The following is a 19,724-nucleotide window of genomic DNA, read 5'->3' as shown; positions in this document are numbered from 1 at the left end:
GTAGATCCTTACCAGCAACACAAGGCCCCCCAGCAACAATAGATCTCCCCACCAACAATTACCCCCCCCCCCTGCAGCAATACATCCCCCAGCAGCCAGTATCAATATACCCTTCATCATGCCCCACCACCCCTTGTCATTACATATATTCAGTGCTAGAGGTGCCAAAGCTGCATTCCCCCCGTTCCCGCTGAAAAAAAGCCCTGCCTACAATGAACGTCTTTTGGACCAAGTTGAAATTTCCCAGACACCGGGGGCTCCTTCTTTCCTACCCAAGTTTTCTAGTAAAATGTCCAGCACGCTGGATAATGTTTGGACCATTCAGGATTATTCTGACCAATGAAGGTGTCCTTGTTTAGGGATATGGAAATATAAAACAAACATTTAATGTTGATTGGTTCTCCTCTCCGTCTCTGAACATAAAGTATAATCTGGATATTATTTATGAACGTTTTGTCTTTTGCCCACCACCTATTGCTCGGGATTCCCAGAAGTCTCTTCCCCTGTACTTGGCATTCCATGAAGTTTTGTCCTCCCTACATGAAGCAGCGGCCCGTCTCTTGTGTCCTGGCGGGGCTCAGATATTGCTGAGATATTTCACGTCTGACATTGGGTCTCCATGGAGGCCACAATGACTTTCCATTAGATCTTCTCCCTGCTGAGCTATTCACATCCCGAAATGAGAAAGGGAGGGGTGGGGAGTCTGGGAATCTCGAGAGGGAAAAAGGTGGGGTGGGGGGTCTGCGCCACAAAGGTCCAAATGTATATTTTGTAATTTTTCTGATAGAATTCATCAAATTCCACTCTGGGGCACAGTTTTTGCACCACATTTCGGTGGAGGTTGTGATGTCATTCACCAACATTTGATTTATTGGATGGATTCGGACAAATTCTGAAAAAAATTTACACAAATTTTGAAGATAATTTAGAATTGGGCCTAATCGGTTATTTACTACTACGAGGTTGCGCCATTGTTCTTTTTAGATGTTTTTGTTGCATCATTGGTGCCGTTCTCCATCTTTCCACTTTGGATTGTACTCGGAGCTCCTGAGTTTTATTAACTTTGGGAAATCCCCAGGAGAAAGGAAACGCAGATCCAACCAAGAAAAGTGACGCCGATCCTCAGCCAGGAGAGACCTGGTGTAGAAGAATGGAAGCAGAACTGTCTGTATCTCTTTACAGGAGCCAATCAAATCGAACCCGCACTCAGACTTTGGTTGGTTTTGATGAGAAGATCGCCGCTCGTTTACAAAAGTCGTCAGAATTTGGGGGTCCTCCGATGATGGTGGATTTATAGATCGATGATCTACATACAGGAAATGAATCATGTATGATCTGTCCGCACACGGCAACCCATATTCCTGTCGGAGGGGGGGGTTATAATGTCCCAGTATTATTGCCCCCCCCCCCCCCCCCCCCTGTCTTTTCATCTCCAGGCCTCTCTCCGCCACTCATTGTCTAGAATTTCCTCCAGCCACTAACAGATAAAAGGATTAATCACTTCAAAGAGACGCGTGACGACCCACCCACCCCCCAACTACATAGGACTGGACACCAGGTAATTGGCAGCAATCAGTTAGTACAGGTTCTCTTTCAAACAAAACTTTCCACGCAGCTTTTTATTTTAGAGGACTAAATCCTAAAATCTCCCGAACTTCAAAGGAGGAGAAAACAGGACTTTCCAAGGTGAATTCCCTCACGGTCAGCCCCCCTCCCCCAGCCGTATCACCCGCTTCCGGGTGCAATTCATCTGTTTTCTAGCAAAGCTCGTCTTTTTTCAGAATTTCACATTTTTGGTTTGCCAACATTCTCGCGCTGATTGTACGGAAGCCCAGATTTCCGAATCGTGTGATATTCAGCAGAGCGGGCAATCTACACGCAGAGATCCAAGCCAAAGAGGAATAAGCTGGCCATTTCCGCTCAATACATCGATAGGATTCGGGGGGGGGGGGTGACAACAGGCCTCATTAGCTGGTGCTATGTCATTCAGTCTCTCTTCTGATGTAACGAAACCAATTATAATAGCACATAAATTGCGTTCACGTTGCACACTCAATATTTGCACCCCCACCCCAGTACGCTTTCATCCATGTTTAACCAGTTTAGCAGAGCTCCTCACAGTGACTGCACAGAGCAGTGCTGGGTGATCTGCTGATGGTTTGTTATGTATAATGATGACGGTTTTCATCCTGCAGAAAGTGAAAGGTGGTGCTCGTCCCAGGGGGGAACGCTTTCTTAGTTGGTGCTCATCCCTGGAGGAACTGTACCTAAGGCTCGTCCCGGGAGGAACTCTTCCTAAATTGGCATTTGTCCCTGAAGGAACTGTTCCTGAGCAAGGTGCTTGTCCCAGGGAGAACCCCTCTTAAGATGGTGCTTTACCCAGGAAGAACCCCTCTTAAGATGGTGCTTGTCCCAGGAAGAACTCTTCCTATGATTGTGCTCATCCCGGGGGGAACTCTTCCTAAGACAGTGCTCATCCCAGGGTAACTCTACCTAAGATGGTGTGCTTGACCCAGTATAACTCGACCTAAGATGGTGCAGGTCCCGGGGTAATTCTACCTAAGATGGTGCTTGTCCCGGGAGGACTCTATACCTAAATTGGCATTTGTCCCTGGAGGAACTTCCTGAGCAAGGAGCGCATCCCAGGGAGAACTCTTCTTAAGGTGGTGTTTGTCCCTGGAGGAACCCTTCCTGATCATGGTGCTCATCCCTAGGGGAACAAGGCGATTATCATCCCATGGAAACTCTTCCTAAGATTGGGCTTGTCTCTAGGGGAACTCTTCCTACGGTGGTGCTCGTCCCTGTGGGAACTCTTTCTAAGGTGGTGCTCGTCCCAGGGAGAACTCTTCTTTCTAAGGTGGTGTTCAACTGTTCATCGCTGAGAGATCACTCCCAACACTGTTGTCCATCCCTGGAGAAAAACTTCTGATCATGGTGCTCATCCCTGGGGGAACTCTTCCTAAGGTTGTCCTCATCCCAAGGTGGTCCTCATCCCAGGGAAAATCTTAGTGATATGGTGCTTGTCTCAGGGGAAACTGTTCCTTAGATGGTTATTGTCCATAAAGGAACTCTTCTTAAGATGGTGTTCATGTTATAGGGAACTATTCTTGAGTGAGGAACTCATCCCATGGAAACTTCTTAGGGTGGTGCTTGTTCCAATGGGAACACTTCCTAAGGTAGTTCTCACCTCAGGGAAACTCTTCCCATGGTGGCGCTCATCCCAGGGGGAACTCTTCCTAGGATGGTGCTTGTCCCAAGGGGAACTCTTCCTAAGGTGTTGCTTGTCCCAGGGGGAACTCTTCCTAAGATGGTGCTCATCCCAGGGGGTAACTCTTTCTAAGGGGGTGTTAGTTCCTGAAGGAACTCTTCCTAAGGTGGTTCTCATCCCAGGGGTAATTCTTCCTGAGCTGGTGCTAATAATCCCAGGGGTAACTCTTCCTAAGGTGGTGCTCGTCCATAGGGGAACTCTTCCTAAGATGGTGCTTGTCCATAGGGGAACTCTTCCCAAGGTGGTGTTATTTCCTGAAGGAACTCTTACTGAGCCAAGTGCTAATCCTTGGGGAACCCTTGCTAAGATGATACTTGTCCCAGGGGGAACTCTTCCTGAACGAGCTGCTCGTTCCAGGGGAACTCTTCCCTACAGGACAGGAAGTGAAAGGAAATCTCTGTAATAATCTCCGTTCCATGCTCCACCCAAAATGAAAATAAATGTTGTGGCTTTAATTATACTTGAAGGAATAGGTGCACTTTAGGACAAAGAATTTTTATATTTTTGGCCTCTGTGTCCTCAGTCACTCCCACCCCCCTCTTCCTGAAGACAATGGATGGGATATCCAATATTTTGAGTTGTCACCAAAACAGAGAGAGAGGGAAAATCTTCCATTGGGGACACCTGTTCTGGCAAAATCTTTGGAGCATTTCTCTCACTTCCTGTTGTGTGTCCAGGACAGGAAGTGAATGTAACAATTCCCTGCTCCATCTATAGGAAAGAAGAAGCGTTTTGGCTTCCCAAACCCAGGAGATTGGTGGCAGACAGGCTGTCCTCTGTACGGAATGACCCCTGAGCGCTCCTGGTTGATTGTGATTGGCTGTGGTGGGGGTGACGCGGTACCCTGCCGTTGTCGGTATTGGCGGTACTTTGAAGCACAAATAACAGAAGACACAATTAGAATCCTCCTCAGCGCACATTCCTCTACAAATGTTTGCAGACATGAAAGGGGCCGACAAGCCTTGTGTGTCTTTGAGGCGGTTCATGTTTTGCTTTCGCTGAGCCAAGTCCTACAAAATACGAAATACAAACAGGAGACGTCTGAGTGCTCTCCCTCTGTCTGTCCAACCAGCCTCTTCTATGGCTGTCCGATGAGGTCACATGACCCATGCCATTCCTTGCCAAGGATGGATATATAGCGGGGTCCATAGATGTGTTAGTGGACGGGTCAGTAATGGCCAGAAGGACCAGTCACTCACCAACAGGGTTTCAGATCTCTGTGCCCCCAGCAGAGCGGATTCCCTGAACTTCAGTGGTGTCTCTGGGACAGGAAGTGAGGGGAAAAACTCCGCTGGTGACACAGGGAAGAGTTCTGCCCTCTCCATGTCCAAAATACATTCAAGTTTTGTCTGGAGTTCCACTTTAAAGGTTTCCTCTCTAATAAACTCCATGTGTCCGGTATGAGGGAGGGTGAGGACCCCATGTGTCCATTATGGGTGGGGGTGGACTCCATGTGTCCGGTATGAGGGAGGGTGAGGACTCCATGTGTCCGGTATGAGGGAGGGTGAGGACCCCATGTGTCCGGTATGAGGGAGGGTGAGGACCCCATGTGTCCGATATGAGGGAGGGTGAGGACCCCATGTGTCCGGTATGAGGGGGGTGAGGACCCCATGTGTCCGGTATGAGGGAGGGTGAGGACCCCATGTGTCCATTATGGGTGGGGGCGGACTCCATGTGTCCGGTATGAGGGAGGGTGAGGACCCCATGTGTCCAGTATGAGGGAGGGTGAGGACCCCATGTGTCCAGTATGAGGGAGGGTGAGGACCCCATGTGTACATTATGGGTGGGGGTGGACCCCATGTGTCCGGTATGAGGGAGGGTGAGGACCCCATGTGTCCAGTATGAGGGAGGGTGAGGACCCCATGTGTCCATTATGGGTGGGGGTGGACTCCATGTGTCCGGTATGAGGGAGGGTGAGGACCCCATATGTCCATTATGGGTGGGGGTGGACTCCATGTGTCCGGTATGAGGGAGGGTGAGGACCCCATGTGTCCAGTATGAGGGAGGGTGAGGACCCCATGTGTCCATTATGGGTGGGGGTGGACTCCATGTGTCCGGTATGAGGGAGGGTGAGGACCCCATATGTCCGGTGTGAGGGAGGGTGAGGACCCCATGTGTCCGGTATGAGGGAGGGTGAGGACCCCATGTGTCCGGTATGAGGGGGGGGATGAGGACCCCATGTGTCCATTATGGGTGGGGGTGGACTCCATGTGTCCAGTATGAGGGAGGGTGAGGACCCCATGTGTCCGGTATGAGGGGGGTGAGGACCCCATGTGTCCAGTATGAGGGAGGGTGAGGACCCCATGTGTCCATTATGGGTGGGGGTGGACTCCGTGTGTCCGGTATGAGGAAGGGTGAGGACCCCATGTGTCCATTATGGGTGGGGGTGGACTCCGTGTGTCCGGTATGAGGGAGGGTGAGGACCCCATGTGTCCGGTATGAGGGAGGGTGAGGACCCCATGTGTCCGGTATGAGGGAGGGTGAGGACCCCATGTGTCCGGTATGAGGGAGGGTGAGGACCCCATGTGTCCGGTATGAGGGAGGGTGAGGACCCCATGTGTCCGGTATGGGTGGTGAGGTGGGCTCCATGTGTCCAGGTGAGATGGGAGGGGGGTATGAATGACTCCATGTGTCTGTTATATGGGGGGGGGGGGGTGAAATGGACTCCATGGGTCCAGGTGAGATAGGGGGGGTATGACTGACTCCATGTGTCTGCTATATGAGGGGGAGGGGTGTAATGGACTCCATGGGTCCAGGTGAGATAGGGGGGGTATGACTGACTCCATGTGTCTGTTATATGAGGGGGAGGGGTGTAATGGACTCCATGCCTCCAGATGAAACATGTCGCACTGTGTGAGCGATCCTACTGGAGCCTGGAATCCTATTCATTAATGGTGGAGTCCTGGCTCCGCCCCCTGCAGCTCCCTCTATCTCATACAAGTCTACCAGATAGCAGTTCAGTCCCTAATGACCTGAAACCCCCATAACGCTCCTGGTAGCCGCAGACCATATGATCTCTGCCCAGGCTTTAAGTCACATGACGAGGCTCAGGGACAGATTTTTTTTTTTTACATGATGTGGCAGTTTTTCTTCTGGGATCCAGCTGACGCATTTTGCTATTTCTTTACTCCGCCTTAAACCTGCAGCATTCTGTTATTTTTAGTGAATGAGAGCAGCTCTCTGACCTGATTGGTACATCTGTCTGCTCTTTCAGCGTCTTCTTACCGCCCTCTAGTGTCCATCACCCTCAGTAGGAAATCCAGACAGAGACCTTAGGCAGAAGCCACTATCTGATGGCCAAATGACCAATCAGTGTTGGCATTGCAGAGCGGATATTTTTGGAGCATCTTGATAAAACACGAGTGTCATGCAGTGGGAGGAGGAGGGGGTGCAGTCATACAGTGGGGGGGGGGGGGGTGGAGGTGGTGCAATAATGCAGTGGTGGGGAGGGGGAGCAGTCATGCAATGGGGAAGGAGGGGGTGCAGTCATGCAGTGGAAGGAAAATGGGGTGCAGTCATGCAGTAGAGGGAGGAGGGGGAGTAGTCATGCAATGGGGGAAAGGAGGAGGTGCAGTTATGTAGTGGTAGGAAAAGGAGTGCAGTCATACAGTGGGGGGGGGGGGGGTGGAGGAGGTGCAATAATGCAATGGGGAAGGAGGGGGTGCAGTCATGCAGTGGAAGGAAAATGGGGTGCAGTCATGCAGTAGAGGGAGGAGGGAGTGCAGTCATGCAGTAGAGGGAGGAGGGAGTGCAGTCATGCAATGCGGAAGGAGGGGGTGCAGTCATGCAATGCGGAAGGAGGGGGTGCAGTCATGTATGGGGAAGGAGGGGGGTGCAGTCATGTATGGGGAAGGAGGGGGGTGCAGTCATGCAATGCGGAAGGAGGGGGTGCAGCCATGCAGTGGGGGGGTAGGAGGTGTAGTCCTGCAGTGGGGGTAGGGGGTGCAGCCATGCAGTGGGGGGTGCAGTCATACAGCGGGGGTGAAGTCATACAATGGGGGGGTAGGGGGTGCAGTCATGCAGTGGGGGAAGGAGGGGGTGCAGTCATTCAGTGTGGGGGGTAGGGGGTGCAGTCATGCAGTGGGGAGGTAGGGGTTGCAGTCATGCAGTGGGGAAGGAGGGGGTGCAGTCATGCAGTGGGGGGGTAGGGGGTGCAGTCATGCATTGGGGGGTAGGGGGTGCAGTCATGCATTGGGGGGTAGGGGGGTGCAGTCATGCAGTGGGGGAAGGAGGGGGGTGCAGCCATGCAGTGGGGGAGTAGGAGGTGTAGTCCTGCAGTGGGGGTAGGGGGTGCAGCCATGCAGTGGGGGGTGCAGTCATACAATGGGGGGTACAGTCATGCAGTGGGGGGGTGGGGGGGTACAGTCATGTAGTGGGGGGGTATGGGGTGCAGTCATACAATGGGGGGGTGGGGGGTACAGTCATGTAGTGGGGGGGGTATGGGTGCAGTCATACAGCGGGGGTGAAGTCATACAATGGGGGGTAGGGGGTGCAGTCATGCAGTGGGGGAAGGAGGGGGTGCAGTCATTCAGTGTGGGGGGGTAGGGGGTGCAGTCATGCAGTGGGGAGGTAGGGGTTGCAGTCATGCAGTGGGGGAAGGAGGGGGTGCAGTCATGCAGTGGGGGGGTAGGGGGTGCAGTCATGCATTGGGGGGTAGGGGGTGCAGTCATGCAGTGGGGGAAGGAGGGGGTGCAGCCATGCAGTGGGGGAGTAGGAGGTGTAGTCCTGCAGTGGGGGTATGGGGTGCAGTCATGCAGCGGGGGTGAAGTCATACAATGGGGAGGTAGGGGTTGCAGTCAACCAGTGGGGGAAGGAGGGGGTGCAGTCATGCATTGGGGGGTAGGGGTGCAGTCATGCAGTGGGGGGTGCAGTCATGCAGTGGGGGAAGAAGGGGTTCAGTCATGCAGTGGGGGGTAGGGGGGTGCAGTCATGCAGTGGGGGGTAGGGGGTTTAGTCATGCAGTGGGGGAAGGAGGGGGTTCCATCATGCAGTGGGGGGTAGGGGGGGTTCAGTCATGCAGTGGGGGGGTAGGGGGTGCAGTCATGCAGTGGGGCGGGGGTAGGGGGGGTTCAGTCATGCAGTGGGGGGTAGGGGGTGCAGTCATGCAGTGGGGGGGTAGGGGGTGCAGTCATGCAGTGGGGGGGGGTAGGGGGGGTTCAGTCATGCAGTGGGGGGTAGGGGGTGCAGTCATGCAGTGGGGGGTAGGGGGGGTTCAGTCATGCAGTGGGGGGTAGGGGGTGCAGTCATGCAGTGGGGGGGTAGGGGGTGCAGTCATGCAGTCTGGGGGTAGGGGGTTCAATCATGCAGTGGGGGGGTAGGGGGTGCAGTCATGCAGTTTCAGTCATGCAGTGGGGGTAGGGGGTGCAGTCATGCAGTGGGGGTGGGTCGGGGGTTCAGTCATGCATTGGGGGAGGGTAGGGGGTTCAGTCATGCAGTGGGGGGGTGGGGGGTTCAGTCATGCAGTGGGGGGGTGGGGGTTCAGTCATGCATTGGGGGAGGGTAGGGGGTTCAGTCATGCAGTGGGGGGGTAGGGGGGGTTCAGTCATGCATTGGGGGGGTAGGGGGTTCAGTCATGCAGTGGGGGGGTAGGGGGGGTTCAGTCATGCATTGGGGGGTAGGGGGTTCAGTCATGCATTGGGGGGTGGGGGGTTCAGTCATGCAGTGGGGGGGTAGGGGGGGTTCAGTCATGCATTGGGGGGGTAGGGGGTTCAGTCATGCAGTGGGGGGGTAGGGGGGGTTCAGTCATGCAGTGGGGGGTAGGGGGGGTTCAGTCATGCAGTGGGGGGGTAGGGGGTTCAGTCATGCATTGGGGGAGGGTAGGGGGTTCAGTCATGCAGTGGGGGGTAGGGGGGTTCAGTCATGCATTGGGGGGGTAGGGGGTTCAGTCATGCATTGGGGGGGTTCAGTCATGCAGTGGGGGGGTAGGGGGTTCAGTCATGCAGTAGGGGGGTAGGGGGGGTTCAGTCATGCAGTGGGGGGTAGGGGGTTCAGTCATGCAGTGGGGGGGGTAGGGGGGGTTCAGTCATGCAGTGGGGGGGTTCAGTCATGCAGTGGGGGGGGGTAGGGGGGGGTTCAGTCATGCAGTGGGGGGTAGGGGGTTCAGTCATGCAGTGGGGGGTAGGGGTTCAGTCATGCAGTGGGGGGAGGTAGGGGGGGTTCAGTCATGCAGTGGGGGGGTTCAGTCATGCAGTGGGGGGTAGGGGGTTCAGTCATGCAGTGGGGGGGGTAGGGGGGTTCAGTCATGCAGTGGGGGGTAGGGGGTTCAGTCATGCAGTGGGGGGGGTAGGGGGTTCAGTCATGCATTGGGGGGTTCAGTCATGCAGTGGGGGGGTAGGGGGTTCAGTCATGCAGTAGGGGGGTAGGGGGGGTTCAGTCATGCAGTGGGGGGTAGGGGGTTCAGTCATGCAGTGGGGGGGTAGGGGGGGTTCAGTCATGCAGTGGGGGGGTTCAGTCATGCAGTGGGGGGGGGTAGGGGGGGGTTCAGTCATGCAGTGGGGGGTAGGGGGTTCAGTCATGCAGTGGGGGGTAGGGGGTTCAGTCATGCAGTGGGGGGAGGTAGGGGGGTTCAGTCATGCAGTGGGGGGGTTCAGTCATGCAGTGGGGGGTAGGGGGTTCAGTCATGCAGTGGGGGGGGTAGGGGGGGTTCAGTCATGCAGTGGGGGGTAGGGGGTTCAGTCATGCAGTGGGGGGAGGTGGGGGGGTGCAGTCATGCAGTGGGGGGGTAGGGGGGGTTCAGTCATGCAGTGGGGGGTGCAGCAGTTGCCCAGTTGGGTGAGTGACAGTCTCTCTTTGATGTGGAGTTGTATTGGAGTGACAGTTATATTGGTGTTGGGGGGGAGGAGGGAGGAGGAGGAGAGAGGGAGGGGGCTGGATGGATTCTCAGCTTTCTACACATCATTCTGAGCTGCTGCTGCTGTGGCTGAACACTGAGCTGTGAGCGGAGAGAGGAGCCTGGGGGGCACAGCACCATCTCCGGGCACCCTGGCACCCCTGCAGGCATGGTAAGCCTCACCTTTGATGTGGCTGCTCTTTGAAGTGTCTGCTGTGTGATACAATGTAGCAAGGTGGGCTATAGTGTGACCAATGTGTGTGAGACCCCCCCCCCCTCCTGAGCCTCCTCCCCCCTCCCCCTCCCTCTGATCTCTAAGAAGCTGTGCATGCCTGGCCAGGGGTCATTCTACACTGAGGAGGGCAGCAATGGGGGCTCATCCCACCAGGTAACCACAGCACAGGATCTGACATTGGATTGGATTGGCCCCTGGCACTGGATATGGGGGCTCTGAGCTGGCCCCTGGCTCTGTGTATGGGGGCTCTGAGCTGGCCCCTGGCTCTGTGTATGGGGGTCTCTGAGCTGGCCTCTGGCTCTGTGTATGGGGGTCTCTGAGCTGGCCCCTGGCTCTGTGTATGGGGTCTCTGAGCTGGCCCCTGGCTCTGTGTATGGGGGTCTCTGAGCTGGCCCCTGGCTCTGTGTATGGGGGTCTCTGAGCTGGCCCCCTTGCCCTGGGATGGTCAGGATTGATGGTGGATAGAAGTTGGGATGAAGACGGTTTTATTTCCCTTTTGATGTCTGCGGTCTGCGCTGTGCGATGAATTCCTCCTCTACATTCGGGGACAATATTTCTAGATGAGGTCGGTGTTTGGAGATTGTGTTTTGTGTTTGGTGTTATGTTGGTTAATGTTTGTGCTGTTGGAGTCTTCCTCTGCCGGGGACAGTCTGTGAATTGCCGTGGGCCGTATTCCCAATGAAGTGCAGCGTGGTCCGGAGCGCAGTGTGCCCCCAGATGTGGCTGGGCTCCCTGGTAAACAGGCGGATGGAGCGCTGAGCGCTGGGGAGGTTGGCTGATGTGCTGGGTGGGTTTCCTCTGATATTAATCTGGGAATGGGAAACAGATGAGAGACGAGGCAACGCAACACGCTGGGGAGGAGAGCGCTCTCAAATCCTTTTCACCTGCACATTGCCACTGCCAGACCCTGCACCCCTCCACTTGTGCCCTGCACCCCTCAACCCGTACTCTACACCCCTCATCCTGTACCCTACATCCTGCATCCTCATCCTGTTCTTCGCACCCCTCAACCATACCCTGCACCCTTACATCCTATACCCTGTACCCCTAAACCCATACCCTGCACCCCTCCACCTGTACCCTGCACCCTTACAGCCTATACCCTGCATCCTCAGCCTGTTCTTCACACCCCTCAACCCGCACCATGCATCCCTCCACCTGTACCCTTACATCCTATAGCCTGCAACCCCCAACCCATACCCTGCATCCCTCAACCTGTACTCTGCACCCTTCTGCCCTATACCCTGCATCCCTCAGTCCATTCTCTACACCTCTATACCCTGAAACCATCAACCCATATCTTGCACCCCTACCCTCTATACCCTGCAAGCCTAAACCTCATACCTTGCAAACCTAAATCCCACATCCTGCAACTATCACCCCATACCTTGCACCCCATACCTTTTAAGCCTACACCCCATACCCTGCATCCCTTACCCCAATACCTTGAAACCCTCAATCCATACCCAGCAGTCCTACAGCCCATACACTGCAACTGCAGTTCTCTGCAGCCTGTTCACCCTATGCCCTGCACCCCTCAAACTGTACCCTTGCATCCTATACTTTATTCCCCTCAACCCGTACCCTGCTCCCCTCAACCTGTACCCTGCACTTTTACACTCTATGCCCTGCATCCCTCACCCCATGCCTTTCTAGCCCAACACCCTTTCACCCCCATACCTTTAAAGCCTACATCACATACCCTGCACCCCTCAATCCATACCCTGCACCCCTCATCCTTCACTCCATACCCTACAACATACCACACACCCCTCAATCCACACTGTTCATTCCCTACACTCTCCACCTAGCATCCCATACCCTGCACTATGCACTCCATCTTTGCACCCCCTCACACTGTACCCCAAACCCTGCACCGGCCTTCCTGCTACACCGGGCACCCTACACTGGTCTGGGCACCCTGCTAGGCTTCAGAACCAAAACTGCCCAAAGTAAAGAGTTGTTCTCCAGTGGTAACATGAAAAGAATTGCTATCTATCTATCTATCTATCTATCTATCTATCTATCTATCTATCTATCTATCTATCTATCTATCTATCTATCTATCTATCTATCTATCTATCTATGGTCTTGTTTTGGTCCCTCTCTCTTGCTCCCTCTCCGCCGGGCTCTGGACATAGGGGGTTAAGGCTCTCCACTCACATGGCGTCCTTTGAAGGCGCTGTGTGATTTGCATTGTGTACGTCTGTGGCTCTCTGTGGCAGTGAGGAGTTGAAAAGACTGTTTACTTTTTCTTTTGATGTTGGGCGGATCTGGTTTTGATTAAATCAGATACTTCTTTTCATTTACAGAGGGAAGAAGGCTCGCAGGATCCCCTGCTGACTTGAGAGAAAGAGAGAGAGAGAGCAGATTACAGAGGAATTTCACATCTACAATAGCAGCCGGAGAGCCATGAGCAGTGCCTTGCTGGGGACTCACCTCTCGGATGAGACCAGCAGCTTTCGAGAAGACGCCCCTCGCCCGCCAGTGCCAGGAGAAGAAGGCCAGACGCCATGCCAGTTCCCAGCCCCGAGCCAAAGATCAAAGTCCGCGCCGCTCTCTGATACCCCCCGGAGAAATGAAGATGGTTTGGGGGAGCCGGAAGGCAGCGCGTCCCCTGACTCTCCGCTGGCACGGTGGAACAAGTCCTTGCATTCCTTGCTGGGTGATCAGGATGGAGCTCACCTTTTCCGGACTTTCTTGGAAAGGGAAAAATGCGTGGATACTTTAGACTTCTGGTTTGCCTGCAATGGTTTCCGACAGATGGACATCAGAGACCCCAAAACACTGAGGGTGGCCAAGGCTATTCACAAACGCTACATTGAGAACTGCGGCGTCGTGTCCAAACAGCTGAAGCCCCCCACCAAAGTTTTCATCCGGGACTCCATCAAGAAGCAGCAGATCGATTCCACCATGTTTGACCAAGCTCAGGCGGAGATCCAGGCCATGATGGAAGACAATGCTTACCACATGTTCCTCACCTCCGATATATACCTCGAATATGTCAGGACTGGAGGAGAGAACACGGCTTACTTCAAAAACATGGGACCCGGGAGCTTAAAACTGGTCAGCGGCTATCTGCCCACTTTAAACGAGGAGGAAGAGCTGAACTGTGTGGACCTAAAACACAAGGGCTCACCATCGGTGGTGGCTCTGTCCAGCAAATCTTTGAGGGCTACTGCAAATTCCCGAGCCAAGGAGGCCATTGACCACTGCTACAGGTAGGACCCAGCTTTCCCTGTCTTCTCCCCTTCACTGTGTGTAATGTGTTCTTCGTGGAATCCTAAGGATCCTGTGTATCTTCATTGAGTAATGGCAAGTTGTAGTTCTCTTCTGTGAACCAATTTACTATCAATAATGAGTTGTCCATTGGTGTAGATGGAACTTTATGGGTGACTACGTCTCAGGTTTCTCTTGGTTGTTCGCTGCTTTGAATGAAAGTGACGGTTCCAGTACTTGTCCCAGTTGTCCCAATGTTGAGTGATCGGAGGTGGACTATAGATCCATTCAGTGTCATCTTCATCCTTTATATACAGAATATCTTATGGAAAGAATGGGTTTAGTCAATGTTGACGGACTACCAACTATCGTCAATACTTATCACTTCAATATTTATTAACAAAATATTCTGAATGTGTTTGGTTTTTATTTTTGTTTTCAAATTTGAGAGAAAGCAGAAAGTTGTTTGGAGCTTTGCCTTGAAGGCTGTCCTGGAATCTGAGGTCTATGCAGAATCTTGGGTTTGTCTTGAGGCTATAATTGCATCTAAGGTCTATGCAGAATCGTGGGTTTGTCGTAAAGGCTATCCAGGGGATCTGAGTCGTATGCAGAATCTTGGGTTTGTCTTGAAGGCTATCCCAGGATCTGAGGTCTATACAGAATCTTCTGTTTAACTTCAAGGCTATCCTGGGATCTAAGGTGTATGCAGAGTCTTAGGTTTTTCTTGAAGGCTATCCTGGGATCTGAAGTGTATGCAGAGTCTTAGGTTTTCCTTGAAAGCTATCCCGGGATGTGAGGTGTATGCAGAGTCTTGGGTTTGTCTTGAAGGCTATCCCGGGATCTGGGGTGTATGCAGAGTCTTGGGTTTACCTTGAAGGTCATCTTGTTGCATATATTGAGATCAGCAGCCATTAGTGAATGTGTGTGGAGTGAGGTGACCTCGGTCATATGAATACGCACACAGCTGGTACCCTGCTCACCCCAGGTGACCCTCCTCAGGAGATGCTCACTAGGTGGAGGACATCGCCCTCTGCTGACTCAGCTTGCACCTACACCAACAGTGAGAGCGCCAATGACCACATTGGGATGCCATGGCGCGGTACATCAGCGGGAGGAGTGATGATTGATCCAACCACATGTTTATTAGTGTTGTGATGATAGAACATAGTATGCTTGACCTGGCCATCAGCCATATCAATAATTGTCTATTGTATACTGATATAGTATTTATTATTACTGACCTAGAGATCTACAGAACATTGCTCCGTGCTATCCCTCTCCTGACAGATCCATATTGATATATTCTGCAGATTATTCCACCACTAGCTCAATTTCTGAAAATAATTGCACACAGGAAGTCCACCATTTCCTGGTCACCTGACTTGTGCCATGGAGGTTGTCTTGTGATTGCTGTTGTCATGCTGTGGAGGTGTCTCCTGTGGTGGTGGAAGGGTTAAGGCATGAAAGCTGGAGGTTAATTGAAAGGAATGTCTTGGCTTTGAAGTGGGATGACTTGGAAGAAGATCCCCTCTGATCTGGAGTCATATAATGGATGCAGTCTGTACTTCTATCCGGCACCATTCTATTATTGCAGCACAGAGGATTCTGAGATGAAAGTCCCACTTTATATCATCAGATGTGTACAGCTCAGGGGAAGGGCCCCGGGGATCCCAGCTGTATCCTACGGGGCCCCGCAGAAGAGCTTTACCGGCCTGGCTTAGCCTGGCTTGGGACTCCAACCAGAGTTCCTTCAGGAAGATAAAGTGTTTAGTTCTAACAGGAGCTTTACCATATTATCCATAATAATTCCCATCAGTCACCAGGGGAGCTTACACTCTAATGTCCACTCCCCACAGTCACATACTATTATTATTATACAATTATATAGCTCTGACATATATCGCAGTGTTGTACAGAGATCACTGAGCCAGTCACACCAGTCTCTGTACCAGAGGAGCTTACACTCTAATGTCCCCTCCCCCACAGTCACACACCTATTATACATTTATATAGCTCTGACATATACAGCAGTGCTGTACAGAGATCACTGAGCCAGTCACATCAGTCTCCGCACCAGAAGAGTAGCAATGGCGAGTGACAGCGGAGGAAATCAAGTCTCTTCCTAGGAAGACCCTGGAGAGGAGGGTTGTTGAATCTGCCTTGAGCGAGCCACTGGCCTTGAGGGATTTCCCAGGCCCTGTTATGAGGGAGGGTCTGCGTTTGATTAATCTGGAAGAAATCCCTTTAAAGTTTTGAGATTTGGCCTTACTCTCATTCCATGGCAGACTCTACGTGAGGGGCAACTTGAAGCATCGTTCTGCGGAGAACCGTGGTTGTTCAAGAGTGGAGTGTGGCAGGGTGTAGGAGACAATGGACCATTTCTTGCTTCAGTGCCCCTTCAATATAGTAATCTATAAGCGGGTGGGTTGAGCTCTGGCTATCCCTTTACTTTTCTGCTTGAGTTATGCGGAGTGGTCATACGGGGCCTTTCAGACTGATTAGGATTCTGATTTTGGCTAGTTAGCTTAGTAGTCCGTTAATTCACATGGAATGCATGGTGTCAGGTTTCTACTCGGAAAAAAGTCCTTCCTGTCGAGGTGGTGGTGCACAATATTCTGGGTGAGGCTGGGAGGATTCAGGGTCTTGAGAAGGACAGGTGGTGGCCGGGGGCTTGGTCAAAGGCGTGGAGGAATGTCAGGTTCCTGTAGCTGCTGTCTGTCAGTCTCTGGGTGTGCGACTTTTCTTTCTGTCCTTTCACGACCTCTAGATTTTTCTAAGATCAGATTTTGAAAAAAGGCTGCATGCATGGGATCAATGTGTAATAGTTTCTTAGCCTGAGGGTGTGTTTAGGTGGAGGTTAGTGCTTTGTTGAGGAACATTATATTACTTTTGTTTACATTTTTTCTGGCTGATGTAAGCTATTTTTGTTTTATATATATAATATATATATATATATATATATATATATAGTATATATATATATATATATATATATATATATATATATATATATATATATATATATATATATATGTTTTTATTATGTTTGTAAGATTTTTAATAAACAAACTTTACAATCTAATGTCCCCCCCCCCCCCCCCCCCCCCCACCAGCCAGCATGGACACACACTGGGGCCAGCCTGGTTGGATATGACTCTTCCAAGTCTTGGGATGAGTCTCAGAGTCCATACAGGAAACAAACACGGGAAAACCCTCCAGACTTGATGGAAATAGAGAAGTGATGGGATCAGCATCCAGAACCCCGGTGCTCTAATGTCACAAGGCTGACCACCGAGTCCCTGAGCCGGTGTCTGAGCCCCAGTGTCTGCAGCTCACCTGGAAGATGAAACTGCTGAAGAGACTTTTTCAGGGTCTCCTCTCTCTGGTGACATAATAATCGTCTTATTTCACATTATTATTGGATCTAAACTGCTACCTGAAGACCCGGGAGACATGACGGTCCATAGAGCGTTGTAAGAGGTACCACAGGGGCCAAAGGCTGTGTCACGTGGGGTGCTTCTACTGGTAGAATTTCAGAGATGTCCCTGTTGTCTCCATTGTAATGGGCCTAAAATGCCATTGATAAGACCTCTGAGGTTCTCCGGAGTGAGAATTTCTCTCCACCTCCATCAGAACCTGACTGGAACCAGCATTGCTATAGATCAACCCTTTCTTCCCAGAGGAACCCCAAGATAAACCCTTTCATTGGTGGTCAGTGGAAGATGTTCCTTACATTGGTGATCAGTGGGAAGAATGTTCCTTACATTGGTGATCAGTGAGAAGAATGTCCCTTACATTGGTGATCAGTGAGAAGAATGTCCCTTACATTGGTGATCAGTGAGAAGAATGTCCCTTACATTGGTGATCAGTGAGAAGAATGTCCCTTACATTGGTGATCAGTGAGAAGAATGTTCCTTACATTGGTGATCAGTGAGAAGAATGTTCCTTACATTGGTGATCCTTACATTGGTGATCAGTGAGAAGAATGTCCCTTACATTGGTGATCAGTGAGAAGAATGTTCCTTACATTGGTGATCAGTGAGAAGAATGTTCCTTACATTGGTGATCAGTGGGAAGAATGTCCCTTACATTGGTGATCAGTGAGAAGAATGTTCCTTACATTGGTGGTCAGTGGGAAGAATGTTCCTTACATGATGATCAGTGAGAAGAATGTTCCTTACATTGGTGATCAGTGAGAAGAATGTTCCTTACATTGGGTGATCAGTGAGAAGAATGTTCCTTACATTGGTGATCAGTGGGAAGAATGTCCCTTACATTGGTGATCAGTGAGAAGAATGTTCCTTACATTGGTGATCAGTGAGAAGAATGTTCCTTACATTGGTGATCAGTGAGAAGAATGTTCCTTACATTGGTGATCAGTGGGAAGAATGTTTCCTTACATTGGGAGTCAGTGGGAAGAATGTTCCTTACATTGGGAGTCAGTGGAAGAGTGTCTCTTACATTGGTGGTCAGAGGGAAGAAAGTTCCTTACATTGGTGGTCAGAATATTGCCCTACGAGACAGACAAAAAGATAATTCCTGTCCTTCAGTTGGCTCTGTTGGGTGTTGGTGGTCTCAGTACTATGTAGACATCCTCATTTGGGAGGTCCATCAGTCACAACTCCAGTATCCTGTAGCCCCCGGTGGAGGAACCTTGGTTGGTGGTTGGGATAGGTGGTGGGAGGTTAGACAGCCCTTGACATGGAGTCCAGGTCACACATTAGCAGAGGCCAGGGACCCCGTTATCACTTATGACGGGAATGTCAGCCCATGTAAGGAGATCCCAGCACCCCCAGCAGGCCAATGTCAGCGGCTTGGAAGGGCCGATAAAACCTCTACTTGAAGAGTCCCCAAAATCGTGACCCCCAGCCTCCCAGTCAGTACTGTATCTGGCTGGGAGACAATATTTGGTGCCGGCCTGACTGGTTACTGTAGGTTGCGGCCAGCTTGGCGTCAAGTTGGGTAAGAGATAAATAACGGGTGTAATCATTTCAGTGGTGGTTTATTTTGTGGTATTGATCTAGTACCAACATACTCCACGGCGCCGTACATAGATCAGATACGGAGGCGTCGGGGTGTACACCAGGGACATCCGGATATACATTTCAGCCGCAGGTGAGGCCTGTGCGCAGGGCCAGTGTGGATAAGGAAGGGTTAAAGTTGGGGCGACGTTCAGTGACCTCATCTCTGTTCTGTCCCGCAGGGCGTACAAGAGGAGCGACCCCGTCAACCCGTACCACGTCGCCTCCGGATTCGTCTTCGCCCCGGCCGCCAGCACCAATGAGAGCGAAGTGTCCAGCGACGCCATGACGGACGACTCCATGTCCGATGACTGACAGCAGCGTGTAAGTGGCCCCCTCACCCCGGGTGGTACTGTCCTGTGTGTGTGTGTGTGTGTCACTTTAAGGATACTTCAAGAGCCGGCAGAGCTATGAAAATCCTTGCTGTAGGTAATAAGCATCTGGTGGTCCTCTGACAGTCTCATGTTTCCTCTGAGGTCTGCGGGCCGGCCTACGGCTTTAGAGATGGTAGGTGAAGTGACTGTCACCCCCCCCCCTTCCCCATCCCCATACTCACACGATCCCCCCACCCCCCCTGCCGCCTGTCGGCGTTGGAAGCGACCGTCTGCTGTGGACAATGGCCGATTGAACCGTCAGGGGGCCAAACTACAAAGCGATTTCAAATATGGAGCCCCCCCCCCAGATGAGCATGACGTGCCCCTCCTCCATTGATCCGAGCCACCTCTGCCCAGTGTCCAGTCCGGGCCTCCACTACCCCTCGTTGCATCGCTTGATGTTCTCCATCCCCCGCCGTTCTCCGGGCGAATCTCTTCCTAATTATCGGGATAAGTCTCTCCTTCCCATACGGCGGAGTGTTTTTATTCGGGGGGCCCCCCTCTCCCCTCCCCCCCTCCCCTCCTCGCTCTTCCTTTATTTACAGGCGAGCGTCGGACGCCAAGGGAACGGAGCGCATTGAACTTCAAACATCACCTTATCTTACAAACCAGCCTTTTGATGTGCGTGAGATCACAGCGCCGTTATCCAGCCCTTGCCAAACGCAGGCGACTCTCAATACATCGGCCACCCAATCCTCATTCAGAAGCCGCCGACCGCGCAACTGTTTTCGTTTTTTTTGGCCGTGCGGCATCTGCTGAACCCTCGCCGTAAGGGGAA

General features: G+C 52.2%; 1 protein-coding gene across 1 annotated transcript; it reads left to right on the top strand.

Annotated features, from left to right (window-relative positions):
* Positions 1 to 10,128: 10,128 nt before the first annotated feature.
* Positions 10,129 to 18,874, top strand: AXIN2 (axin 2; the record flags this gene model as incomplete). The annotated part of the gene is given in 3 exon segments (XM_073607129.1): positions 10,129 to 10,269; positions 12,645 to 13,553; positions 18,755 to 18,874. Coding segments are annotated over 2 exon segments (929 nt in total), but the record flags the coding sequence as incomplete, so codon positions are not given.
* Between the last annotated feature and the right edge of the window lie 850 nt (positions 18,875 to 19,724).

The sequence above is a fragment of the Aquarana catesbeiana genome, linkage group LG12 (genome assembly GCF_042186555.1).
Source record: "Aquarana catesbeiana isolate 2022-GZ linkage group LG12, ASM4218655v1, whole genome shotgun sequence".
Classification (NCBI taxonomy): domain Eukaryota; kingdom Metazoa; phylum Chordata; class Amphibia; order Anura; family Ranidae; genus Aquarana; species Aquarana catesbeiana.
This window is presented reverse-complemented; position numbering and strand designations above follow the sequence as displayed.